Raw genomic sequence first — 27835 nt, 5'->3', positions numbered from 1 at the left:
CACCTTGGGGCTGGGTCTCTGTGCTGACGCACTGAATGTCCCTCTCTGGAGTGGCTGCCCTAGCTTCTCAGAGGGTCAGGACAGATGGGCAACTGGTAAAATATGCAGTTTTGTCTGCAGGGCAAAGACAGGACTGGGGGTGGAGGATGGCTGGAGGGAACCTTAGATAAACACTGCAGAGCGTCCCCTTGCCCACTGACAGCAAAGAAACCTGATAAAAAGAACCTCAAAGCCATCTTGAAAGAGAAATTAGTCTGCAAAGGAATAGCCTGAGGGGTGCTTGTTTAGCGTCTGAGATGGAGAAAGAGACCCAGAGGTGCACTTAGGGAGGCAAATCCAGAGGAAGCAGGGCTGTCTTTTGAGACAGTGGCGGCAGGTGGAGTTGGCAGAGAGGTCCTACTGGAATTGGAAAAATCCATACCATCAAGGCCTCCTCCCTTCCCCACATGTTCCTTTTGTGACTTTTTCCTCTTTTGGCTGCCCCCACCCAGTTCTTTGTAACCCAATCCCACATGCTCTGGGAGTGGGTGATTGCTCTGGAGCCACTCTGGGCGAGAGAAGTTTGCTAGAAAGACAGACAGCCCTTTAGTCCTCCCTCCTTCCCTGTCCTCCTCTTCACCCAACAACTATCTCTCGGATACGATTGTTCGAGATGGTGGCACCTCCACCTAAGTTGGAGCTCCGTAGCCCTTACACCCGGTGAGGAGGGGCTTGCAGGATGGCCCTCCACCTTCCCAGCTCTCTCAGCCATCACTAAATCTTCTGGAGGCCGAGAGGACTGTCTCTTCCTGAGGAGGAACTCTGCGGTGGTCCTACCTCACAAGAAGCAGGGCTGGTTCTGAGATCAGAGACATTCACAACAAATTCTCCCTGGCTCTCCAGGGCCAGCGTCTCAGGGCTCCAGCGTGGAGGGCACTGCTAGGTCTGGGCACTCTGGCTGCCCCAGCCCCACTGAGGCCATCCCAGGCTCATTCAGCCAGCATTTCCCGAGTGTCCTCTCTGAGCACACACTGGGCGCACCATGTGGCCCCTGGGGGACACAGCCAGCCCCGTACCCGGGACCATGCTCTCTAGGGCGCTGCAGCTGGTCTTATCTCTCCCAGGAGCCCGAGCCAGTGGAGGACTGTGTGCAGAGCACGCTTGCCGCCCTGTACCCACCCTTCGAGGCGACAGCCCCCACACTCTTGGGCCAGGTGTTCCAGGTGGTGGAGAGGACTTATCGGGAGGATGCGCTGAGGTACACGCTGGACTTCCTGGTGCCCGCCAAGCACCTGCTTGCCAAGGTCCAGCAGGAAGCCTGTGTGAGTGGCCCCTAAGATCCACTGTCTCACTCTAGAGACTAGCCAGACTCATTTCCCTCTCCCCAGAAATGCCACCTCCCAACACTGACCCCCCCCCGAGGCAGAGGCCACTCAGATACTAACACACACAAAGACACTCGTCTTTCCCAAATATTGCCCCCTATGAAACATCAACTCCCAAAGACCCAGACCCATCAGACCCAATTCCAGACATCCCCCCATATTGATTTCCCAAGATACTTAACTCCCCCAGACATGACTCAACAGAGATCCTTCACTCCTGCGGCCATAAAGACTCCTAAGAGTCCCTGACCCCTCCAGACAACGGCATCTGCTGACCGTGTCTTTGTAATGACTCAGTTGTTACCCTCCCACGCATGGAACTCATTTCCTAGAGAAGCTTCCTACTACCAGAAAACCAGCCAGTCCCAATCCCTCCCTCTGCTACATGAACACCCCAAGATACCCCTCTGGCTCCCCTGGGATTATAACCCACCAGGCAACAGGGCAGCCCTGCCTAGGGGGGTCCCGTTCTAACTGCCTTCTCCCGCTGGCTTCATCAGCAGAGGCCTGAACGCGGCGTCCCACCTCTCTCCCCAGGCCCAGTACAGCGGTTTCCTCTTCTTCCATGAGGGCTGGCCCCTCTGCCTGCACGAGCAGGTGGTGGTGCAGCTAGCAGCCCTGCCCTGGCAACTGCTGCGCCCAGGAGACTTCTACCTGCAAGTAGTGCCCTCAGCAGCCCAAGCACCCCGCCTGGCACTCAAGTGCCTGGCCCCAGGCGGTGGACGGGTGCAGGAGTTGCCTGTGCCCAATGAGGCCTGTGCCTACCTGTTCACACCTGAGTGGCTGCAAGGCATCAATAAGGACCGGCCAACAGGTCGTCTCAGTACTTGCCTACTCTCTGCGCCCTCTGGGATTCAGCGGCTGCCCTGGGCAGAGCTCATCTGCCCACGATTTGTGCATAAAGGGGGCCTCATGGTTGGACACCGGCCAAGCACGTTGCCCCCCGAACTGCCCTCCGGACCCCCAGGGCTCCCCAGCCCTCCGCTCCCTGAGGAGGCCCTGGGCACCCGGAGTCCTGGCGACGGGCACAATGCCCCCGCTGAAGGACCTGAAGGCGAGTACGTGGAGCTGCTGGAGGTGACGCTGCCTGTGAGGGGGAGCCCCACAGATGCCGAGGGCTCCTCGGGCCTCTCCAGGACCCGGACAGTGCCCACCCGAAAGGGTGCTGGAGGGAAGGGCCGGCACAGGAGACACCGCGCCTGGATGCACCAGAAGGGCCTGGGGCCTCGGGACCAGGACGGGGCACGCCCACCGGGTGAGGGAAGCAGCACTGGAGCCTCCCCTGGGTCACCCCCAGGAGCTGAGGCTCTCCCAGAAGCAACAGCCCTAGAGGTGTCTGAGTCTCCAGCAGAGACATTGGGGGAAGCCTCTGAATCTTGTCCCCTGAGGCCAGGGGAGGCTGGGGGAGGGGCAGGCCAGGGGGCTGAAGGACCACCTGGCACCCCTCGGAGAACAGGCAAAGGAAACAGGAGAAAGAAGCGTGCTGCAGGCAGAGGGACTTTTAGCCGAGGAGGGGACAGTGCTCCAGTGAGCCCAGGGGACAAGGAAGAAGCCAGCCACCAGGAGGTCCTTGTCACTCTGCCCCCGCCAAATGAGCACCAGCTCCCAGGATGCAGCCCAGTCGAGGAGGAGCACAAAGGCTCAGGGAAGCCAGAGTCAGAGCTGAAGGAGGAGCTCAAACCAGCAGACAAAAAAGAGCCTCAGCCCCCAGAAGCCTGTGGACCTGTAGACGAGATGGCCAGTGAGAAGGATCTAGAGGAGCCCAGCCTGGCATGCGTGGTGGCAGGTGAGATGACACCGAAGCCAGGAGGGCAAAGGCCAGCATAGGCTGGGTCTAGAGAAGGGGGCTGGAGGAGGAGCTGGGAGCCCCACAGCCAGAACCTTCCCCACCTCAGGCCTAAAGCTCTGCTTGTGTCTGTGCAGGACCCACAGGTCCAGAAGGGCTCCTGCCAGACCCACCACCACCACCCCTGGAGACGGTGCAGGAAGTGGGAGGGGACAGTGTCCCAGAAGAGGCCTCTCCAGTCTCCATCTCCGATGACCCGGATGTAGCTTGGGACTTGATGGCATCTGGATTCCTTGTCCTGACTGGTCAGTGGGCATCAGTGTTTGAAGGGACAGGGGTCAAGGAAAGAGAAGCGATCAGGGTGGGCTGTGGAGGGAGGCAGGGTGGCTGGGAGGTAGCCAAGGCCTGCCTGCAGCCAGGACAGCCTGGCCGTTTTGTGTCCTCAGGAGGGGTGGACCAGAGTGGGCGAGCTCTGCTGACTGTTACCCCACCATTTCCTCCTGAGGAGCACCCACCCTCCCGAGACATGCTGAGCACTGCTCTTCATTACCTCCACTCATTGCTCAGGTAACCGAGGCCCACCACTGGCACCCTGAACATTAACCTCCTGCTCATGAGGGCCCTGACCTCCTTTCTTCTCAGGACACTGACTTCCTGACCTCTAGGATACTGACTTCCTCACCCATCAATTTTTAAGGCACTGAGCACTGACCTTGCTGACCTCTGACCTCCAGGATATCTTCATCAATGTTCACAATCAATATTGCTAACTTTCAATAGCCTAAGACACTACCTAGATGATCAGGGTATTGGTTTACTCATTCAGCAGCTACTTACTGAGCACCAAGAACCTAGGAGGCACCATGCCATGTACTGGAATGGAATTCACACCTTTCCAGAGCATAGCGGTCCTGGTTTTCCAGACCCTGATCCTGTGACTTAGTATCATTGAACATAGACTCCTGAATGCTAGGTCACTGCCTCTTGGACACAGATCCACATTTTGGTCCTTTGCCCATTGCTTCCTGAAAGTACCAGGCACTAACTTCTCCTGAGGACTAGTAACAGTAAAACCAGACCCTGTGCCGCCGTCCCCTCAACACACACACGTGCACACACAGGGCCCCCTTGGCTCTTTCTGCCCCCACAGGCCTGATCTCCAGATATTGGGGCTGTCCATCCTGTTGGACCTTCGAAAGGCACCCCCATTGCCTCCAGCCCTCATTCCTGTTCTAAGTCAACTTCAGGTAACCAGTCCTTGACACATGTACTTCTCCTGACCCTAACTCTTCCCTGGGTGGCCATTCTAGGCCACCCGGTTGCCCACCATTTAGTGTTATTCTTCTCTGCCCTCAGGACTCAGGAGACCCTCCCCTCATTCAGCGACTGCTGGTTCTCACTCATGATGATCCTCTGACTGAACTCTATGAACTTCAGGTTTGAGCTCCTCACTCCCAGCTAGTCCCCTTCAGTAGTGGAGAGAGAAGAGGATGACTGGAGCCCCAAGCTGGTCCCTGAACCCCTGGGTGGCCAGGCCAGAAACCCCCTGCCTTCACATGTCTCCAGGGCGCTGAGTTGCTATCAGAGAGTGATCTGAAAAGAGTGGCCAAGCCAGAGGAGCTGCCGTGGGACTTGGGAGGTCACAGGGAACCCTCTCCCAGCTACTGGGTAGAGACACACCAGGTAAGCTTCTCCTCCCCTACCCACGACAGTGGGAGCCAGGAATGACCCAGCTGAGGACATTCTGGGAGAGAGAGGGCAGATCTGAGACATGACCATGGGGTTGGGAAAAAGAGATTTCCCTTCCATTCAATTCAATACATATTTATGGCTCACAACCCATAAGCAAAATATTATGCATGTACCATGGGCTACTGGGGAGATGAGAGGAGTATATTCAATAAGTTCTTAATATGACATCAAGCAGCATATGGTTTTTGGTGGGACATAAGTCAGAAGCTATTAAAGAAGAGTGTAAGGTAATTTTACTGGGGTTCTGGAAAGAGCTGACAGGAAGGCTGGTTCTAGTTCCATGTGATCTTGGACAAGGTACTGTACCCCATTTCCAGAGATGGTACCCTTTCTGTACTTGTCCCATGCACCAACATCCAGGCCTCAGGGTCCTCACCCACAAAGTACTGCAAGTGTGATATAATAGCTGAGTCTATGAATCTCAGTGCTGTGAATATTCAAGAAAAGATAAAAACACGATCTGAGCTAAGTATTAAAGGGGGTCTGTAACATAGTCGCTAAGCTATACATCAAAGGGGAAGTGGATCTGAACAGTCAGAGAGGAGGGCTTTATAGGGTGGAAACCTAGTGCAGACAGGGGGAAAGGAGACTTGCATTTACTAAGCTGTTTACTGTGCCAGTCCTTACTAAGTGCTTACCTGGCATCATCTCTTTAAACCTCACAAAATTCTGTGTATCTTTTTTTTTAAAGATTTTATTTATTTATTTGAGAGAGAGAGAGAGTAAGAGAGAGCAGGAGAGAGGAGAGGGTCAGAGGGAGAAGCAGACCCCTCACTGAGCAGGGAGCCTGAAGCCGGACTCCATCCCGGGATTCCGGGTTCATGACCTGAGCTGAAGACAGCCGCTCAACCAACTGAGCCACCCAGGCGCCCCTGTGTATCTTTTTTTGAGAGAGAGAGCATGAATGGGGGTTTTGGGGGGCAGAGAGAGAATCTTAAGCGGGCTGTACGCCCAGCATGGAGCCTGATGCGGGGCTTGATCTCACGACACTGAGATCACGACCTGAACCGAAACAAGAGTCGGACACTTAACTGACTGCACCATTCAGGTGCCCCAAAATTCTGTGTATCTTGTCCTGACTTTAGAGTGAAGAAAACTGAGGTTCGGGAGGTTTCTGGACCTGCTTAATGTCATACAATTAGTAAACAACAAAGAAACTAACCAAGCATTGTTTCCATAAACGTCTCTGGGGCTGCCCTCCCCGCCCCCCCGCCCCGCTCCATCCCCGTGTGTGGTGTGTGTGTGTGTGTGTGTGTGTGTGTGTGTGTGTGTGTGTGTTTCAGGAAGTGGCAAGGCTGTGCCGCCTGTGCCAAGGGGTGCTGTGCTCTGTGCGGCAAGCCATTGAGGAGCTGGAGGGAGCCACTGAGCCGGAGGAGGGAGAGGTATGACGTGAGACCAGACGGAAGGGGATGGGGTGGGGATGGGGCGGGGATGGGGACACTCCGGTGGAGCTCCTAATGCTGGCTGCCCCCTGCCCCCAGGAGGCTGTAGGAATGCTTGAGCCCCTACAGAAGGTGCGGGCAGATCCCCGGCTGACGGAGCTGCAGAGGGACGGGGGAGCCATCCTGATGAGGCTGCGTTCCACCCACAGCAGCAAGTATGAGGGGGGCAGGTGGAGACACAGCAGAGAGCCGTCAATAAACCTTAGCCGCCAGGTCATTCTTAGTGAGCATGCCTCTGGGCAGGAGATCATGCTTTTCCACCTCCTATAAGCTTCACATAACGTTTTTAGGTTCTAGTTACAATTACAGACAGGGATCTGGAGGATCAGAAGTGTTAAATGCCTTGGCCAAGATTAGTCAGTCGATGGGAGAGTCGGGATTCAAATCCAGGCCTGCTGTGCAAGGATGGAATGTGGTGGGGTGGGTGGGGGGCAGGGGTTGACAAGGGCGGTAGATCATTCTGCTCCTTTCTTTCCCCAGGCTGGAGGGCCCGGGCCCAGCCGCCCTGTACCAGGAGGTGGACGAGGCCATTCACCAGCTCGTGCGCCTCTCCAACCTGCACGTGCAGCGGCAGGAGCAGCGGCAACGCCTCCACCGACTGGAGCAGGTGAGGCAGGACCCTCAGACGGCGCTTACGTGGCCTGGGGGCCTGGCCTCCAGCGCTCCCTTTACTGCTGACCCCCACAGCTCACGGTGTTCTCCCCACCTGGCTCCGCTGGGTGCCCCTCCCTCTCCTCACCCCACCCTGGAGGTTGGGCGGGTGGGTGTGAGATTCAACAAGAGGAACACAGCATCTCAGCCCCAGCAGAGAAGCCAGACCTCCCCTGCCCCACTGGCGATATTTGATCCGGGATCCTTAGAGGTTGTGAGATCAGAAGAGGTGCGTGGGTGCCCTAGGGGATTTGGGGAGGAGCTGATTGACTCTAGGGGGCCTATAACTTAAAATAATACATGTCTATTAATAACAGCTTTTTAGCTACACTGCCACCCATGTTCCCTCAACTCTTTCTATGATGTCTTCCCCAAATCTGAGGCTGGAAAGGTCCCACCTTCCTCCACTTTGGAAGGAGAAGATAATGGAAGACACTAAGGCCTCTTTGTGGGGAAGATTTGGGGATAAGGCTGGCTTCTCTGAACCTTGATTCTTCTCTCCTGGGGTTAAGAGCCCCACGGGGATTAACCTAACATGCCGGGTAGGGGGACAGGGGGCTTTGCAATCTGATGGTTCCCCCAGAGCCCCAAGCATGGTGAATGAGCACCTCATGGACCTACATGTGGGCATCAGGGGAAGGGTCATCTCAGGGTCAATGTCAAAGTGGGGGGAAGGGCTCTCTGTTTTCTGGGGTTTCTACATATTGGCTTCCTCCAACCCAGTATCCAAGGGGTGGTATCTCTTACTATTTGGTTGCTTACTTGCTTATTAGCCATTTTCCCCATTTCAAAACCGTTAGCACACAGGATTGGGAGTCTACAGTTCTCAGCTTAAGTTCTAGCTCTGCTAGGAGTGAGATGTTGGACAAATCTTGAAGCATCTCTGAGTCCCCAAGTCCGCATCTGTAGAATGGGATCATAATGACACTTACCTCACAAGGGTATTAGGATGACCAGATGAATTCAGCAAAGGACTGTACAAGTATTTATGGTCGGGCCCTAATTACTGGGAACATTCTCAGGCTTCTCGTCCGCAAGCTGTCCTACCGCAGCTTCCAGCCTTAATTCAGAGAAAAAAATTACCATCCCTTTTTGGTCAAATATCCCAGAACCAACATGAGAGTCCTTAGATCGCCATAATAGGCAACTAGAGCTGGGGACACACACGCACACACACACACACACACACACACACACACACACACACACACACACACACACACACACACACCACACTGGGTTGTCTCTTCAAGCTAGGTCCCAGGGACACCTGCCCACCCGTCGGTGGACTCAGTGAATGTGAAATTTCTCCTCCTCGGTTATCCAGACGAGCCTCATCCTGCCTCAGGCTCACACCAGCTCTATCTATGTCCCCTCCGGGCAGAGCCCTGGAACCCTCGCCCGCCTCCCTCAGTGCTTCCTGCCAGCCCAGCTTCCCGTTCTGGTGCTTTCTCACTTGACCCTTGTGAAAACTACCACCGACCACTGTTAACCATTCCCACACTACAGCTGACATGAAATGGTTCTCCCGAGGGTCAATGGATCAGGGTGGTGGGCTTGGAGCTGGATCTCAGCTTTCCTTTCCATGGCACGGTCTCCTTCTCCCTCACGGCCCCGCTATCCTGCCCCGTCTGCCTCAGGCGCTGCAGTGGCTCTCAGGCCCAGGGGAGGAGCAGCTGGTCAGCTTCGCTGTGCCGGGGGACTCCCTGTCTGCCCTGCAGGACACGGAGCTGCAATTCCGGGCTTTCAGCGCGGAGGTTCAGGTGAGAAGGGGGAGAAGAGAAATGAGAGGGGCAGGGAGAAGGGGGAGGAGGGGAGGGGGAGAGGGAGAGAGGGAGAGGGAAGGGGCAGGGGAGAAGGGGGAGAGGGAGAGGGGGGAGGGGAGAAGGGGAGAGGGCAGGGGAGAAGGGGAGGGAGAGGGGGAGGGGGCAGGGAGAAGGGAGAGGGGCGGGGGAAGAGAGGAGAAGGGGGAGGGGGCAGGGGAGAAGGGGAAGAGGGGCAGGGGAGAAGGGCACGGGGTGGGAAGGAGGAGGAAACTGACTGGGACTGAGGACCAGGTCTGAGTGCAGCCTTCCTTCTCCAGGAGCGCCTGGCCCAGGCTCGGGAGGCCCTGGCCCTAGAGGAGGACACCACTTCCCAGAAGGTTCTGGATGTCTTTGAACAGCGGCTGGAGCAGGCTGAGAGTGGCCTCCATCGAGCCCTGCGGCTACAGCGCTTTTTCCAGCAGGTGTGTGCAGAGCCTCTTCCTTCCGTGCCCACCCCAGCCTGCCTTCGGCCTGGGGAAGCTGATCAGGTAGTTGCTAAAAGCAGGGACTCAGGAGACCATCTCTTTTGATTCTTGGCTCTGCCATCTACTTGCTGAAGGACCTGGGACAAGTTACTAAACCTGAGCATGCCTCCATAGGCACCCACCTCACAGGGCTGCTGCGAGAATGGTATAGGTAATATATAAGAAGCACTTAGTACAGAGACTGCCACTGATAAATTCTCTGTAAATATTGGTTCTTCTTTCATCCAGGCCCCTCTGTCTCCATACCAGCTCCGAGTGACACGGTTAGGCAGTGGCGCTGGGATAGGAAAGGGGGTGTTCTCAGAGGACTGAGGGGGGGTGGTGGGCACTGGGAAGCCGTCAGCAAAAAAGGACAGGCGCTGCCACTGGGTAGCATGCGTGAGCGGCACCGGACCTCACTCTTTCTCTCCCCATCCCCGTCCCCTCGGGCCTGGCAGGCGCACGAATGGGTGAATGAAGGTTCTGCTCGGCTGGCAGGAGCGGGGCCCGGTAGGGAGGCCGTGCTGGCAGCCCTGGCCCTGCGGCGGGCCCCGGAGCCGAGCGCCGGCACCTTCCAGGAGATGCGGGCCCTGGCCTTGGACCTGGGCAGCCCGGCCGCCCTGCGAGAGTGGGGCCGCTGCCGGGCCCGCTGCCAAGAGCTGGAGAGGAGGATTCAGCAGCAGCTGGGAGAGGAGGCGAGTCCGCGGGGCCACCGGCGGCGGCGGGCAGACAGCGCCAGCAGCGGAGGGGCCCCCCGGGGCCCCCACAGCCCCTCGCCCAGCCTTAGCTCCCTGCTGCTCCCCGGCAGCCCCGGGCCTCGTGCAGCCCCATCCCATTGCTCCCTGGCCCCCTGTGGGGAGGACTGTGAAGAGGAGGGCCCTGACTCAGCTCCAGAAGCAGAGGTTAGGCCTCCGAGGACCGTGCTGATCCGAGGCCTGGAAGTCACCAGTACCGAGGTGGTAGACAGGACGTGCTCGCCCCGAGAACACGTGCTGCTGGGCCGGGCTGGAGGTCCAGATGGGCCCTGGGGAGTAGGCACGCCCCGGATGGAGCGCAAGCGAAGCATCAGGTGAGAGCCCAGGCCAATTACTGCCCGAGAGGCAGGCCTAAGTGCCCAGCAGGAAAAGAATCCGGTGTTGTTGGGGGTCCCGTGCCCCAGCCTCCTCTGACACTCCCTGTTGCCCCTGCAGCGCCCAGCAGCGTCTGGTGTCAGAGCTGATTGCCTGTGAGCAGGAGTACGTGGCCACCTTGAGCGAGCCAGTGCCACCCCCGGGGCCTGAGCTGACTCCTGAACTGAGGGGCACCTGGGCCGCAGCCCTGAGTACCCGGGAGAGGCTCCGCAGCTTCCATCGGACACACTTTCTCCGGGAGCTTCAGGGCTGCGCCACCCACCCCCTGCGCATTGGGGCCTGCTTCCTTCGCCATGTGAGCGACCCCTAACACTTCTAGGTCCTCTCCCTTCTCATGTCTCAGCCCCATCCACCTGTATCCATTCTCAGTGTCCGCTCCCCATCCCCTCGAAAGTGTGTGGTCCGAGACTCCGGGGCCCAGAGCTGTTCTCTGGGCCCCTCTGGATCCACTCAGCCTGTGTCCCTGTCCTCAAGTGCTGCCTGGCCTTCACTCTGCGTGGGAGCCTGTCATTTCCCAGGCAGACGGAATGGCCTGTCTCTCCCTTGTGCTGTAGTGAGGGTGGGGAGGAGGAAAGGGAGAAGCTTGTCTCTCACCAGGTGATGGCTTGTCTCTTCCCCACTGGCACAGGGGGACCAGTTCAGCCTTTACGCCCAATACGTGAAGCACCGACACAAACTGGAGAATGGTCTGGCTGCACTTGGCCCCCCAACCAAGGTAACCTTTGCTCCAACCCCCACGAGAAGGAGCGGGGCCAGGAATCCCTAAAAACGCTCCCCACCTCAAAGTCTCTCGGGGAAGAGAAGCTTTCCTGGATGTGTCCAATAATCTCCCCGAAGTGCCGAGGGTGGGACGAGCACTGGACTGGGAGCCAAGCGAGCCTGAGTTTTTATCCTGAGGGACTTTGGGGCAAGACTCTTGATTCCTCTGGGCCTCTGTTTCTACATCTGGTAAATGGGAGCACTGTCCACTATTATCTAACTCACAGAGTGCTGTGAGGATCAAAAGACTTTATGTGAAAGTGACTTCAAGAGTTAAAAGCCAGAGACTATAAGGGATTATTTTTATTCCTCTCCCTTCAAGATTCAGAGGCTGGTAGAATCTCTTGCAGACCTCCTGCCTGCTTTCTTTCTGGGGAAGGTTCCACCTTACCTTCAGCAGTCTCTGGGCTTCATCTACCCCCTAAAAGCCTGGAATACCATCCGCGTTCCCGACAGAGCTCAGCCCCCGCTAGCTCCAGCCCCTCCCCTCATCCCTGTCTGTCTCCTCCCCAACCAGGGCTCCGCGGAGAGCGGCCCCCACCTGCCCCGGGCCTTGGAGCAGCCCCTGGAGCAGCTAGCTCGGTATGGGCGGCTCCTGGAGGAGCTCCTGAGGGAAGCTGGGCCTGAGCTGAGTTCTGAGCGCCAGGCTCTTGGGGCTGCCGTGCAGCTGCTCCGGGAACAGGAGGCCCGTGGCAGAGACCTGCTGGCCGTGGAGGCCGTGCGTGGCTGCGAGGTGAGGCCATGGCTCGTCACTCCAGTTCAAACTGTCCAGCCCTGTGGCTTCAGAAACCAGACTCAAAGTCAGAGGGCCCAGCTCTAATTTCCAATCAGCTAGATGGCCTTGGTCAAGTCACTGAACTTCCCTGGGCCTCAGTGTCCTCTTCTATAAGTAAAGAAGCTATGTCCTGCCCAACATCCCATAATCCTACCTCGGCCTGTGTTTTCCTCTTCTGTTCCCAGTGCTTCTCTTTCCCTGTCTCCTCCGCACTTCCTCGGGCACCTCGCCGCCCAACACATACCTTCTTCTCCCTTACCTAGTCTTCTTCTAGCCCAGAAGGTCCAGAACAGGTGGGGAAGCTACCTCCTCTGATAGACCTCTTTCCCCTCCGGCTCTTTGCTGATTCTCCTCCTGGGTCAGAATGGTGCTTGATTGTCTACAGACGTCAAGTAGAACACTTGACGTCTACAGACTTCCCCGTGGGAGGCAATAAGCCCCACTGTGCAGGGTGCCTTCTGTCTGGAGAGGCAGGACTATGTGGCTAGGCCAGGTGTGCTGTGCACGGTGACCGGTGGACGGATTCTCGGCTGAGGCCTTCCCTGATTTCTGGACTCAGCCTGAGAACCAGTACAGTTGGCCCCTTGCCCTATAAATCCCATTTTTACTCCCCATAAAATATACCCAAAGGGCTCCAGGGCCAATTATCTTTCCTTTTCCTTTCCCCAGACAGATCTGAAGGAGCAGGGTCAGCTCCTACACCGGGACCCCTTCACCGTCATCTGTGGCCGAAAGAAGTGCCTTCGGCATGTCTTTCTCTTTGAGCATCTCCTCCTGTTCAGCAAGCTCAAGGGCCCTGAGGGGGGGTCAGAGACCTTTGTTTACAAGCAGGCCTTTAAGGTACAATGCTGGGATGGGGGCATGGGGGCAGGGACGGGACAGGAAGTCATGCTCTTCTTGAGAATTCAAGATGTTCTGGAAATTCAACTCCAAACACCCAGGTTCAGAATCTGAATCATCTAAAACAGGTTTTGACCTTAATCAACTATCAGGTTAGGATGTCAGAGGTGATAGAAATTCCTGTCATTGTCATTGGGGTTTTCCTTATCATTCATGTGGGATACTCACGAGGCATTCCAAGCCAGAATGGAGGACCCTTCCCATTAAGAATATATGCTTTCTGAATTAGGGGTGGTCCCTGGGGGTGATGAGAAAGGACTCTATCTATCTATCTATCTGTCTACCTATCTAATAGCTTAAGTTGACGGAAGCAATGGAACCGAACATGAGAGGAGGGAGGCCTTGCTTCAGGGAAACCGCTTTGGTACCCAGATAAACATCAGTAGAGACCTATAGTCCTAGGGGCACCTGGCTGGCTCAGTCGGTTGTGTCTGACTCTTGATCTTGGGGTTGTGAGCTCGAGCCCCACATGGGGTGTAGAGATCACTTTAAAAATAAAACCTTAAAAAAGAGAGAGAGGGCGCCTGGGTGGCTCAGTTGGTTAAGTGACTGCCTTCGGCAGGTCTGATCCTGGAGTCCCGGGATAGAGTCCCACATCGGGCTCCCTGCTCGGCGGGGGGGAGTCTGCTTCTCCCTCTGACCTCCCCCCTCTGTGCTCTCTCTCTCTCTCATTCTCGCTCTCTCCAAATAATAAAATCTTTTAAAAGAGAGAGAGAGAGAGACCTATAGTCCTAGATCAGGGCAGTATGGCAGGATTCTAAGGGTTTCTTTCTTTCTTTTTTTTAAGATTTTATTTATGTATTTGACAGAGAGAGAGAGCACAAGCAGGGGGAGGCAGGCAGGGCAGAGTGAGAAGCAGGCTCCCGCTGAGCAAGGAGCTGGATGTGGGGCTCTGTCCCAGGACCCTGGATCATGACCTGAGCCAAAGGCAGACGCTTAACTGACTGAGCCCCCAGGCGCCCCTAAGGGTTTCTTTTTTTTTTTTTTTTAGGATTTATTTATTTATTTGACAGAGAGACACAGCGAGAGAGGAACACAAGCAGCAGGAGTGGGAGAGGGGAGAAGCAGGCTTCCGCCGGAGCAGGGAGCCGATGTGGGACTCGATCCCAGGACCCTGGGACCATGACCCGAGCCGAAGGCAGAGCCTAACGACTGAGCCACCAGGCGCCACCCCCTGCCCCGCAAGGGTTTCTAAACTTTGTCTCCCTACATTCGTTCCAGCTATGGGGGGAGGTGGGGGACGGGGAAGTATAGGAAAAAAGCCTAGGTTTGGAATAATGTAGACATGGGTTTGAACCCTTCTCTCTCTACTAAGCTATGATAAGCCCCTGGGCAAGTTGCTTTGTGTCTCTGGGCATTCCCCTTCTGTAAATTATGGTTGTTATGAAGACTAAAATGTAGAACACTTGGCATATGGTGGTGTTGAGCAAACATTTACTGAACATCTACCAGATGCCAAGCTAAGTGTAGTGCTTTCCATGTGGTACCATCTAGCCAGGCTCACTCTGTCTTCACCCACTCTCCTCCGCTCTTTCTCAGACTGCTGACATGGGGCTAACAGAAAAAATCGGGGGACAGTGGACTCTGCTTTGAGCTGTGGTTCCGGCGGCGGCGTACTCGAGAAGCGTACACACTTCAGGCAGCCTCGCCAGAGATCAAGCTCAAGTGGACCAGTTCTATTGCCCAGCTGCTGTGGAGACAGGCGGCTCTCAACAACAGGGTACCAGGCAGAGCCGGGGGAGGGGGGTGGGCTTGAGGTCCAGGTTACTGGAGGAGGTTAGTCGGAGCATGTGGAGACCATTTGGGAAAACAGGGTGTGGAATGGAGAAGGAATGACTTAGGAGATGATTCCGGATCTAACTGAGAGAGATTGCTGGCATAGAAATTAGTCTAAGGTATACCAAAAGGAAAGGGAAGCTACCCATTCAGAAAAGCAGAGCAAATGGCAGGGCAAAAGAGGGTGAGGGAGTGCTCACTGGACCCGGGTTCCAGAATTTACTTGCTGTGTGACCTGAACTAATGTTTCTGTGTGTTTTGTTCTGGGATTTTTTGGGGGGGATGGGTTTTTGTTTTTAATTCTCTGAACCCATTCACTCATCTGAAAAAAGGAAAGTGACAGCTTCGTGTGATAGGGACGATGAAATAAGGTGATTTTCTATCGAAGCACTTGATAAACTATAAAGGTGTGTAAAAATGAGGGCTTTGCTCTTAATGCCCAAGATAAAGGGCAGAAGGTGAGTATTAGAAGTTAGGTGGCTGGGATACCAAATGGGCAGGATGCAACAGGTAGGAGACAAGAGACAGCTGTCTGAGGAGGTAGTCGAGGCCCACCATCACCATCCAAGTTGTGACAGTTGGCAGCAAGAGTAACAGGAGATACCAGATGAATGAGAAATGGCAAGGAGCAGAAGAGTCCACCATGATAGTGCTTGGAGCAAAGGGGGGGCTGAAGGAGGTTGGTAACAGGGTCTCTGTTCCCTAGAGCTCCGAGTGCAGCAGATGGTCTCCATGGGCATTGGGAATAAACCCTTCCTGGACATCAAAGCCCTTGGGAGCGGACACTGAGTGCCTTGCTCACTGGAAGAGGTGAGGGCCACAGTGCTGGGGGGGTGGCCCCCAGGAGTCAAGACCTTGATAGTGAGGGCATAGTGGGGAGGCATGGTGGAAAAGTGAGGAAGGGTAATGAGTGGACATGTCTTCCCCAAAATTGTGGGACTGACTGGGAGGCCCTCTGCGAGACTGAGGGACATTTCAGAGAGCCAGGAGGGCTTTCCCACACCAGCACCCCACCCCCCCCCCCCCCCCCTCTCTGCAGCCGCCCGCACCGGGCTTCTGTGGCCGTGTCATCCTTTGAGCATGCCGGCCCTTCCCTTCCCGGCTCTCACCGGGAGCCTGCTCCCCTGCCTGCCCGCGTCGAGGAGGAGGCCTGGGATCTGGACGTCAAGCAAATTTCCCTGGGTGAGGCACCTCTCAAGGGGTGGCTCCCAACAGCTGGGTCATCGTGGTGATGTTCAGGCTGCTTGCTGCTAAGCAATTCCTTTTTCTAGCCAAGTAGCCCAGTTGCCATGACAACTATGTACAGCTTCCCCATTGCTAAAAGAGCCATCCGTCTGGTTGCTAGGATAATGCTTACAGCAGCCTGTTGCTAAGAAGCACTTCCTCTGTACCTCTCTCTCTAGCTCTCCTTGGGTTTCTATGGAAACTGCTCAGCTTCCTGTTGTACCCTCCTGGTTCACCACGGCAATCCTTATAGTTTCCTGTCGCTTCTTCCCTGGTTTGCTCTAATGATGCTGCTGACAATTTCCTGCCTCTTGGTAGGGGCTCTCTTGCAACTGGGTTGCTATGGTGACTCACAGCTTCCTGTTGCTATGGAGCTTTTTCTTCCCTGATGGAGCAGCTTGGTTGCTTAAGGTAATCTAGAGGGGTTCTATACCCTGCTCTCACCCTAGCTTCCCCTCCAGCCCCAGAAACACTTGACTCTTCTGGAGATGTGTCCCCAGGACCAAGAAACAGCCCCAGCCTGCAACCCCCCCACCCTGGGAGCAGCACTCCCACTCTGGCCAGTGGAGGGATCTTAGGGCTGTCCCGGCAGGTAAGTCCTTATACTAGGGCTGGCAGTGGGGTGATCTCTTCAGCCACCTTCTGAGTGCGCTATTCTCATCCAACCCATGGGGGCAGGGAGAACCAATGAGCCTGTGCTCCCAGCAAGACCACAGATTGGATATATTCTCCAGTCTGCCTTTCTCCTCTCCCCCCTAGAGCTGACTGAGAGGCAGCAAGGTCAGAAGTGAAAAGGAGTCTTTAATAAGGAACACAGTGCAGGAGTGGATGGAAAGGGGGTAATGCCAACAGCATCTGGACTTGGATTAAATCAGCCAAATTGAAGAATTTGGGGGAGGAGGAGAGAGGTGAATTGGCAGGCTTGGGGGGGCAGATCTAGGAACGAGGACATTTTCTTGCCCTTTAAGTTCACTGCAGTTCATCTCCTTGCAGAGTCATGCCCGAGCCCTGAGTGACCCCACCACTCCTCTGTGACCTGGGTGAGTCAGTACCCCCTCTCCACTATATCCAACACTCCTAACTTCTTGCATCAACTGCCTTCCTTCCCCCAGCTGCTTGCAAGTCAGCTTCCTCCCTCTCCCGACCCATCTCCCTCTTCTCTCCTGGCTTCTAGAGAAGATGGAGAACTTGGCTACAGTCCCTCCTGTCGGCACATTTTGGGCAGGGATGGCAGTGGGACATAGCAGAAGACTGGAAGAGCACTGAATTCCTTCCCTCTGCTTCCTGGACAGAGAGGAGGTCGCAGGACCAGCGTGTTTCCTTTCCCTGCTGCTGTCCCTAGCTCTCTCCAGCCAGGTGCCTTCCTACAGGAACCAAAGTGGCCACACTTGCTTGCCTTCGTACCCTGGAGGTGGAGAAATGATCCCTCATCCAGTCCTTCCCCATCCCGGGCCACTGCATACTCCCAGGACACTGCTCCGTGTCAGCCCTCCCCCAACAGCCTGCGTCCTCCCGTTCGTCCGGTGCCACCCGGACTCTCCCTGAGGAGACTCATCTCTGCCAGGTCAGCTGTAGTTCTGGTGACTCCACTCCGGGGTGTCATAGGAAATGGAGCTATGCAAACCATTTTTGGGGGGGGGGAACAGCAAACTTTATACGTGTAATTACTGTTGTTATAATACTATTGTTATATTAAATGTATTTACTCACACTTTGTGTCGGAAGAGCTAGAGCAGACCTCCGGGTTGAGGTGACACTGCTACCTTGAACACTTCCCCTCACCCAACCATTAACTGGAACACAGGAAAAAAAAAAAAAAAAACAAACCAAGGCTTCGAGGTACCCAGTACCCCTTCCTGGCCCCCAAACTGAGCCTGGGTGCAAGAGAATGTGCCTCTTCCACAGTGGCTCTTGGAGGCTCAATGCACTCTGTGAAGTTCCTCCTCTCCCGCTGCACCCACTTCTTGAGGCTGAGGTGGTCACCCTCAAGCTGGGATCCAGCACAGTCTAGCAGTTCTCAGAATGACGTCCACAGTGCGTGAGAGTCCCTAGGCTGCTTGCTAAATGCTAATCCTGGGCCCCACCCCAGAGCTACTGAAGCCGAAAGTCTGGGGGTAAAGCCCAAGATTTCTCGTTCCTCATTAAGTTCTTTGGGTGATCACTAAGCGCCCTGAAGAAGTATTTCCGACAAAACCTCCAAGGAGGACAGGACATAGGCAGACAGACACAGCGCCCCTGTGCCTCAAGACACCTGTTTATTGGGGACACAACTCTGCGACAGGGATGACAGGAATCGTACCAAAAATAGCGACGTCTACAGGGCCCCTGAAGGGGCTAGAAGGGTACAGTGCCCCCACCCCCACCCATTGTACAAAAATAAACTCTCACGCCTATGGACCAGCAAACACTGGCAGAGCGGCTCCTCAACAGGGACACAACCCTCTGCCAGCCCTGGGACCCCGTTCTTTGATCCTCACCCCTGCCACTTCTAAGGCACTGTGACTCTCCCCTGGGCTGGGTGGGTAGCGCCCGCCCACCCTCCTACGCCCGCCACGCCCTCCACCCCCTCCACCTCTGGTCCGCCTGGGGCTGGGATATGGGTCCCACGCTGCCCCCTGCTGGCTGCTCTACCCAACTACCTCTAGCGCTCCCCCCGCTCCCGCGGGGTGAGCTCACTAAGCTAACCGCCCCTAAGAGGGCTCCCTACCGTTCTTGTCCCCCCCAGCCCCGCCTCTCCCGATCTCGACAGCCCGGGGCCCTCCTCCCCTTCCTGCGGAGGACTGGGAGGGGTCTCTCCCGATTGTGCAGGGGCGTAGGGCGGGGACGCGTCGGCCTGGGGCGGCCTGCGGCCCCGAGCCCTGCGGCTGTGGTGCACTTGCAGGTGCAAGGCCATGAGCTCCGGGGCTCCAGTGGCGAAGGGGCAGAAGAGGCATCGGTGGAGGGCACCCCCCGGCCCAGCCTCGCCTCCCGGCCCCGCCCGCAGGGACAGGTCCAGGGGTTCGGCCTCACCGCCTCGCCCGTTGCGCAGGGTCCTCCCGGGACTGGCGGGCTTCCGACGGGACCCCGGCGCCGCGCTCGAAGGAGGCCGGGGGTTCGCCGCGCCCTCCACCCAGGTCGCAGGCTGCAGAGCCGGCTTGGCTCCCGACTGCTGTGCCTGCTGTGCCGAACCCCGCTGGGAAGGGGGCGGCGGCTCCGGGGGTGGTCCGGGGCCCGCCCCGCTCCTCTGCTCTCGGTGGTGGCGCTGCAGGTGATACTTGAGCGAGCCGGATTGGGTGCCCGCGTAGTCGCAGTGCGGACACTTGTAGGGGCGCTCGCCTGGAGAAAGGGGTGCGACAGGGTTACAGAGGCACGATCACCGCCCGCCCCCACCCGCATTTCGCTCTCTGTACAAGCGCCTCTGGACCAGAAAAACACACTGCCACCCCCACCCCGTCTCATTTAACAGAGCAGCATTCCCCCAACCATCTCAACTAGCCAATCTGAAGGCTGCGTTTCCGGTAGCTCTCTCATGTCTCTTCCCGCCCTCCAGGTCCCTCCCCACCCCAGAGGCTGCCCCCCTCACCTGTGTGCACTCGCAGGTGCACTTTAAGGTGATGCGCAGAGCGGAAAGATTTTCCACAGAAGGGGCAATCCTTTCCTGTGGCTCCCCGGCCCCCTTCAGGCCGGGTCCCTCCAACCAACAGCCCATTCTCTTCTGCAACACACACGTTAAGGGAAGTCAGAAAGGCCCTTTGCACTAACCCTATCAGGGCCATGCGCACCCACCCCTTAGGACTGCTTCCCCTCAGGGCCCCAGAAGGAAACAGTATGTTTGAGGGAACCTGAGGAGTTGGATTTGTTGTGAGTTGTGCTGTGCCCTTGAAAAGTGGCCTCCAGGAGTGGGAAAAAAAAAAGTCGAGAACTAAGAGATAGGTCCTTTTTAAAGAGGACGGGACAGGAGGGCAGTGGTGGCATCAGATGGGCCCAGGATGTGGAAACCTTGGAGGGAAAAGACCCCTTACATACCCTGCGTGGCGGTGGACCTTGCTGGGGTCCCCGCAGCAGGCGCAGAGTGCCCTGGCCCCTCGCCTGGGCGCGGGTGCAGTGAAGCCAGAGGGCCCAACGCCCTGCTGCGGGCCCAGGTCTCCTCCTCCGCCTCCACCACCTCCTCTTCCTCCTCTGGCTCTTCGGCGCGATGCCGGCGAGCCCGGGCCGGGAGAGCAGAGGGCAGTGGGCGGAAGCTTCCGAAGCTGCGGCCAGCCCCAGGCTCGGCGCCCTCACCATTGGGCCGGGCCTCGCCAGCTCGCAGGCTCAGGTAGCCCAGGAGGCTCGGAGGCTCACGGCGCTCGGCGGGAGTGGGCGCCGGGGCCAAGAGGAGCGCGGGGCCCAGCGGCTCATAGGCCAGCAGGCCCAGGTCAGGAGGCTGGGGGGCCCGGGCGGCCCCGGAACCAGGCCCCGGGGCACGCAGCGGACCCAGCTTGCTGGCGTGCACCTTCATGTGGTTCTTAAGGAACCAGGGCTCCTTGAAGCAGCGGCCACACACGGGACACGCCATGATCGAAGGAGGCCTTGTGCTTGCGCATGTGGCCCTTCAGAAACCAGGACTGCGTAAAGCTCTGGCCACACACTTGACAGCGGAACTCCGGGGGCGCGGGGGGGCTCCTCGGGAGCGGCAGGAGCGGGGGCGGGGGCTGCCTCACGTTCAGGCTCCGGCTCAGACTCTGGGACTGATCTGGGTTCAGGTTGGGGTGGAGGCTGAGGCTGGGGTGCAGCCGAGCTGGCCGCCAGGGGGCGCTCAGGAGCTCCGTGGGCCGTCAGGCTGTGATGCAGCAGCTCCTCCTCCTGGCTGGAGCCAAAACTGCACAGGCCGCACTTCCAGGGCCTGTGCAGGATGTGCAGGTGGCGTTCGCGCTCCGCCGCGGTGCGAAACTTGCCTTTGCAGAAGGGGCAACGGAAGGCGGACGACGAAGGAGCCTGGGACCGCGCCAGGCCCTCAGTAGCAGGGCTGGACTGCATGCCCCCTGAGCTTCGGGCTCTCCCCAGCCGGGCCTCGCGCAGTAGCGCGCGCTCCTCCAACTCCAGCAACAGGCGTGCGGCGGGGCTACGCGGGCGCTCGGGCTGGTGCGTGCGCAGATGCGAGCGTAGCAGGGCACGCTGCGCTGCACGGTGGCCGCAGTGCGGGCACTGGAAGGCCTGGGCGCCTGGGTGCGCCCGCAGATGCAAAGCCAGGATAGAGTTGAAGCGGAAGCGCTTCCCGCATACAGGGCAGGGGAAGCGCCTTTCGCCTGCACGACTCTCGGACCAGCCCACCGCTCCCATCCCTGGAGACCCGGCGCTCACGCCTGGCCCGTTGGAGTAGCGCTGCAGATCCAGTTCGCCGTCGAAGGCGGGCGGCGAGGGCGCTAAGTGGCCGCCCGGGGCGCGGGGACGTGAGCCCTGTGGAGAAAGACCTGAGTAGAGCAAGGGGTGGCGAAGGGACAGCTGTGGGGGAAAGCAAGGGCGTGGAAGGCCAGAAGAACTCGAGGGAGGGTGGGTTGGGGCCTGGATCAGGAACACCGAGTGCCCTTCCCACTCACCTTGGGGGGCAGTGGGATATGAATGGGAATTGAGCTGTTGGGGCCACAGACATAACTTCTAAGAGAGGTAGGGAGGGGAAGGAGTATAATTGTAAGTACTTGCTGGTTCAGGCCAGGGCTTCTTCACTCACCTCCATGGACCCCCTTCACATTCTTTGGTTCTGGGGAGTGCAGGGAAGAGGAGGAAAAGCTGCTAGTGAAGGCAACAGGTGCTGAAGAGCTAAAGCAAGAGAGACAGGTTTTGAGGGAAAGATGAGCCCTGGTTTTCAGCAATGGAAAGAGGCACCCCCAACCCCATACTCTTAGCAGCCCCTACTCCGGCAACCTATCCCTTCATTACCCTTCCTTGCCCTCCCTGAGACAGGAGGGGGCTGCCGTCTTCAAAATTTGTACTCCTTGATTTGCCCACCCCACAGGCTCCCTGATAGCCCAGATGCCTTCCCCCAAATTATTCATTTTAAATGCCTAGCCCAAAACCACCACTACCATCACCACCACCAATATCATCACCACCACCACCACCACCCCCTGGTGGTAGAAACCATCACAGTACACCCCTCTCTCATTTAAGTTAGGCTGTGCAGCTTAATGAGCAAACAGGGTGGGCCTGCCATGCTCCCCAGTTATCCAAGTGAGACCAGTTGCTCTCAGACCCCTAACTGACCCGCCAGCCAAACATCCTTCCACACTCCACAGTCCTTCCTTCTGCCCTTATCCTGTCTTTCTGTCTCTTCCCCCTCGTTCTCCCTCCCTCCGCCTGGATTCCTGATCCATTCATTTCCATTCATTACAGAGACTCATTCATGCATGGGAGAGAAACACCTCCCAGCAGCAGAGAGTCTGGAGACAGACAGAGGGGGAGGGGCATGAAGGGGGAGAGAGCCAGAGGGAGAGGGAATGAAGAGAGAGTTGGGGGAGGAGTGGAAGTTAAGGGGCACTCCTGGCCTGGGGAAGGGGTTAAAAACTGCAAATACCAGATAGGATTCATCCCCGTGTTTCAAACCTTGGAGCCTGCAGTTTGATGGGGCATCTCAGCCCCTTTGTCCAGGGCTGTTCCGAGGCAGGCTTTCCTCCTCTCTGCAGGGGAGAGGCTCCCTCACACAAGAGGAGGATTACACTGGCTCTGAGCTCAAGAGGCTGGAGTGAGGGACGGGGGGCGGGGCTGGGCCATCTGCACAGATAGGGGCTCAGCACATGCTCTGAGCAGGAAAGGGTTAAAATTCTCCAGGCTGAAATTCCCTGGGCCTGGGATGTGCAGAGCTCCAGTTCTGAGGAAGGAGAAGAACACTGAGAAGAAGATGGGGTGGGGGGGGCTCTCCTGATTCTAAGCTGCAGAGGTTAGCATTAGGACTTAGAAGCAACCCCAGAATTAACATTCATGAAAATAGGCCTGGGGAGCCCGAGGAAAAGTCAGCCAGCCTAGCTTACATATAGAATTGTATCTGGTCGACACTAGATGAATGTGGGCCTAACCTATTTTTTTGCCTGAGATAGAAAGAATATTTGAGATATAAAGAACTTCCTTACAATAGGCATTGTGAAACTGAAATGGGTTACTGAGAAAGAAAAGGACTCAAGCATTACTTTGCTTAAGGATCTTTAACAGAATAGAACTGTGCCAGGAGTCAGCCCTGCTTATCAGGGAAGAGAAAAGGCTCTGGAGGTCCAAGGCTTCTTTAATTTTTGACATTTAATGAATGTGAATGTGGTAAGACTCCATGAAGGGGCAGGTACCTGTTACATGTGAAATCTGGGTTAAGGGAGTTTTATTAACAGGAGGTTGGTTGATTGACAAAGTGTCCTCATCCAAGGGTCACTAAACAACCTCCACCACCACGTTTAATATTTGTATTTCTGTAGCTCCAAATTAGGGCATCCACTGTCATCTTCTGGATCCTCCAAACAAACCCCTTTCCTGAGACCAAGAGGCCAGCTAGACTCCGTGAGTAGTGTCATGAAAGGTGAATTAAAGAGTAGGGCTGAGGAGTGCAAGGCTATTGTGGGCCCAGTCTATTAATAGCCCAGCAACCTTCAGTAAATCACTTAACCTCCCAGTTTACTCATCTGTAAAATAAGGAGGTTGGACTAATTTATATTGATGGTCCCTTCCAGCTCGAAAATTTGTGGTTCTGAGTCACAGGACTCTTCTGGACCCCAGAGAGATGTTAAAAACAAATGGTCATCCCTTCAGTACCATGGAGAGTGCAGTGGGCTACCAGAGGAGCCACTTTGGCCACCTCGGTACCATAGAAAGAGCTAGAAGTCCTAGAGGGGCCACATTTGCCATTTTAGCACCACAGATAAAGCACTGAGAAAAGCTGGAGGATTTTTTTAAATTCCTATCTGGGAACCATGGGGGGGGAGGGGGAGAACTGTGGTACCAGAGGGATTATTTTGGCCTTTTAGATGTCACTGAAAATAGATAAATGTAATAGAAAATAGATGTAACTAGAAGAATTTTAATTAGCTATAAGGAGTGTCCTGACAGTTACAGTTTGTACATCCTGGAATGAGTTACTGAGGCATCGTATTTGGGTCCATCACATTCTGTTGCTCTCCTGGGGATTCCCGGAACATCCTGGTGTACAGCCAATCTGGTATATTCAGAGGAAGCAGATGGTGGGGGAGGAGGGGGGAGGCTGGGAATACTGCATGGTCATAGCTGACTAACCTATGGGCACATATTCTGATTCTGAGAAGATTCTAGGGCCCCTAAAACTGCCTGTAGGACAGCAAGCAAAATACCTCACGGGAGGCTGACCTCACATATGAAGCTAGTAGAGTAGGAACAGGGCAAAGCTTCCTCCGCCAAAACAAAACAAAAACAAAAGAACTCCTTTGCACATAGCATTTTCCAGGATGGAAAAAAGTGATATACAAGGAGGCTTAAATTGAAGCTGAATTCCCAAGCAGGGAAAGTTTCCCTAGAGGGTAGCCTCAAATCAACAAAACCCACTTAGACACCTTCCCAGGTCCAGTCAAGACCTCCTGAATCATCTCCACACCAAAGGAGGCCCCAGGCACCCGATCCCATGAGTGTTCTGTTTTGTTTTCAATAGGAGAGAGCACCGACCGGCAGGGTCCAAGATCTATGAACTGGCTCGGACCCCACAGCATGCATGTATTGCCTGTGGGCAATAATCACAGAGTTTTCTAGAGTTAGGCCCTAAACACCATCCACGAGACTTGGCCAGACAGTAGTAATGACCTACTTTCCACTCCCACCGGGAATCGGGGGTTATCTGGTCCTTCTTTGGGTCCTATAGGGATACAGAGCCAGGGATAGGGATCGGAAATCGTTCCAAAGCAACAGGCCAATTATTTTTATGTGCTAGAAAAGCTGGTGGGGAAGGGGATGTGGACCATCAAATCTTACTGCCTTAGGGAGGGCTGGAAGGGTTGGTGAGAAGACTTAGAAACAAGGACAAGTACACAGAAGCATCTGCTGCCTGAAGGACCTCAAAGATTGTCCCTCAAACCTGTGGTTCAAAAGTTTTTAGGGTCAAAGTGTAAGGGGCAAGGATTCAGGAGTTCTGAGGTATAGCTGTGGCTAAGCCTCTGTCACTGGTCATTTCTAATACTTGATGTTCTTCCCTCTGTTGAGAATCCCACACCTCCGAAGTCGGCTACCAATTATGATTAACGCTGCACAAGATGAGGTAAGAAAGAAAGGGGGCTTCTCGGGTGGTCTAGAGTCAAGACCAGTTTTATCACAAGCAAATGCCAGTAGCTCACTTTTATGGTCTCCTCTCCATGGCCCTCTGAACCTCACTGCTCAGGGAGTTCCTCTAAACTGACCCCACATCACAGCATGCCCATCTTTTACACTGAGTTCTTGGTAAAGCCTCCTTGCCTCCATCCTCACTGTCCTGATGTGGGGGCACGGCACCTCAGTCACTGACTCCAAATGTGCAGCAGGAGACAAGAGGAAGGTACACCTGCTGACCTATTGCCACGCCACCATGGTGGATCTTATTCCACAGGCATGTCCCAACTTGACCCCTCTTCTGAAAGTTCTAGAGGACCTTGATTTGGGGGAGGGGGCACGGCACCAGCCTTAAGTCCCCTTAACTGGAGCTGACCCTAGAAAGGTCAGAGTCTTAGTACCCATATGAGCCTCAGTCCTCAGATTAGGGGGTGGGGGGTGGGCAGGAGAGCCTCTGGGAAAATCTCCCTCCCAGAAGTAGGTTGGCAAGTAGGGCAGGACCTGTGATCCTGCACAAGAGATTCTTCCAGCAGCACCCTAGTCCCTTCCCGGGGAAGATAAGCTAGAAGGATGATGGGGGGCAGGGTTGGGAGATTGGGAGGCCAGGGCTCAGCTACCCCGGCCGGGAGAACAAAAGCTGAGTTGCAGCCGCCTCCGCCGCTGCCGCCGGCCGAGCTCTTTGTGACACTTTGTTTGGGACGCAGAGAGGGAAGCACCCCCCATCCTCTCCCCTCCCCCACCCCCGCTCCGGGAGAGTTTGGGTCCCTTCCCCCTCTTCTATCAGCCCTACCTGAGCCGGGGGGCGCTCATCCACTCTGGCTCCCGGCTCGGCCGCCCTGCACCCCCAGGCCCCTCGCGCCCTGCCTTCGGGCCCCTACAAAGACGTCCGCGCCCCCCCCCCACCCGCTGGCCTTTCCCCTTTGGTGTCCGCTTTCCCGGCTCCCCCACCTGGCCCCCCCTCCCTCGAGGCCCCCCAGCTCTCTCGGCTCCCGAGGCCGCCGCCCCCACCCCGCCCCCCCAGGAGCTCTGGGCGAAGTTTGCTTGGGGCCGAGCCGGCGCCCCTCCCCCGCCCCCGCCCCCTGCACCTGCTCCGAGCCGGGCGCGCGGAGCGGGCACCCCCTCCGGGTGGGGGGGAGGGGGCCGGGGGCGGGGGCCGGGTGGCGGAGGGGGGGGGCCGGGAGTGGGGGGGAGCGGCTACTCACGAGCCCCGGGCGGGCGGCGGCGGAGCGGGCGGCGGCGGCGGCGGCGGCGGGCGGCGGGCCGGCGGCGCGGGCGTCAGCGTTACGTGGGGCCGGGGGAGATGCGCCGGGCCCCGGCCCCCCCCGCCCCCGGCCCGGCCCCCGCCCCCTCCCCGGTCCCCCGCCCCCGGCCCTGGCCCGCATTGTGTGCGGCGGGAGGCGGCCCGGCCATTAGCATGCGGGGGGCGGCGCGGCGGGGCTGGGAGCCGCGCGGGAGCGGGAGCGGGGCTCTGGCTCCGGGGACAGGGAGCTGGGGACCCCGGGAGCCGCGAGAGGCGGCCGCCAGGGGCGGGGTACGGGCAGTTTGGAGACGGGGGGCGCTGTCGGAGGGAGGGAGGGAGTGAGCGGGGGTGGGACGCACAGACGATTCCAACAGGAGACTGGAAGAGATTTTGAAAGGTCATCTCGTCCTTCCCCCAGCCTCCAAGCCGGACTGCCCCTCCCACCCTAAACCCGGACATACCAGGGAAGGAGTTGGCTCTGCCGCTCTTTCTGCCCCAACATGCACAGACTCGGGAAGTTCTTCCTGGGGTTTTATCTCAAAGCCTCTCCCTTACAATTTCTGTCTCTCTTTTTGGGGAGGAGGAGGAGGGGCGATAATAGAGATAGTTAATGTCTGCCGTATAAGAAACATTATTAAAGTTACTCTTCGGTCCTTTCTGTTCTTGATAAACCAATCCTACTCCTTCCTCTCGAATCCTCTTTTCCATTCCCTAAGTCACTTTAATGGCTCTTCAATACAACAAATATTTCCTAATTGCTTACCGAGTACCAGGCACTATGCTTAGCACTGTGGGGGATGAGCAGATGAGGGGCTTGTAGTACCCTCCCATAAGCAGATTGTAATCTAGACAGGGGCTACAAATTTGTAAGTAGTATACTCAGATTTAATCAATATTGACAGAATGCCTGTTCACATATTTAATAGGATAGAATCCTTGCAATAACATTCTGAAATATAATCAGTCTGCATTTACAGGTAAGGAAAATGAAGCTAGAGTCTCTTTCCACTGGCCTACCAGCTCAGGGATCCTCAGAGCAAGCTGAACATTTCACATTCTGCCAGGCCACTGCCACCAAATAAAATTAATGCACACGGGGACTGAGGCAGGAGTAGACACACAACTTCTCCAGATCCCTTTAAATGTGATTCCCACTCCCCAGGAAAGAAGAGTGGACACAGTGCTCCAATGAGTGTTGGCCCAGCAGAAGCAGGACAGAAGGGTCTTACAAAGGACCACTTGCCTCCCAGGACCCTGCCTGTCAGTACTAACTCCCAGAAGTCTTCTGGCTCTGTCTTCTAATACCTTCAGTAATAATAATGATAATAGTCACTAACAATTATTGAGCACTTAAGTGCTAGGTACCCGGCTAAGCTAGTTCATTGCATTTTCTCTTTTAATACTCAAGGCAACCCCTTGAGTACTGGATTGAGATCAGTATTATTAACTTCCCTTTATAGATAAGGAAACAGAGAGATTAAGTAACTTGCCCTAGGTCACCCCTGT

General features: G+C 56.4%; 2 protein-coding genes across 2 annotated transcripts; one reads left to right on the top strand and one right to left on the bottom strand.

Moving 5' to 3' along the window:
* The first annotated feature begins 20 nt into the window (after positions 1-20).
* On the top strand, positions 21-18205 carry ARHGEF40 (Rho guanine nucleotide exchange factor 40). The gene is given in 25 exon segments (XM_035727927.1): positions 21-95; positions 1104-1301; positions 1902-3150; positions 3288-3455; positions 3597-3717; positions 4301-4397; positions 4507-4587; positions 4717-4833; positions 6186-6284; positions 6384-6499; positions 6825-6951; positions 8636-8758; positions 9079-9222; positions 9723-10333; positions 10455-10689; positions 11023-11109; positions 11671-11886; positions 12598-12768; positions 14368-14397; positions 14399-14548; positions 15313-15379; positions 15382-15414; positions 16290-16420; positions 16822-16868; positions 17003-18205. Coding segments are annotated over 24 exon segments (4473 nt in total). The 5' UTR covers positions 21-35; the 3' UTR covers positions 16864-16868; positions 17003-18205.
* On the bottom strand, positions 18042-26348 carry ZNF219 (zinc finger protein 219). The gene is given in 7 exon segments (XM_027569579.2): positions 18042-19143; positions 19391-19522; positions 19834-20359; positions 20361-20465; positions 20467-21243; positions 21515-21603; positions 26292-26348. Coding segments are annotated over 6 exon segments (2181 nt in total). The 5' UTR covers positions 21521-21603; positions 26292-26348; the 3' UTR covers positions 18042-18508.
* Between the last annotated feature and the right edge of the window lie 1487 nt (positions 26349-27835).

The sequence above is a fragment of the Zalophus californianus genome, chromosome 6 (assembly GCF_009762305.2).
Source record: "Zalophus californianus isolate mZalCal1 chromosome 6, mZalCal1.pri.v2, whole genome shotgun sequence".
Taxonomy (NCBI): Eukaryota; Metazoa; Chordata; class Mammalia; order Carnivora; family Otariidae; genus Zalophus; species Zalophus californianus.
This window is presented reverse-complemented; position numbering and strand designations above follow the sequence as displayed.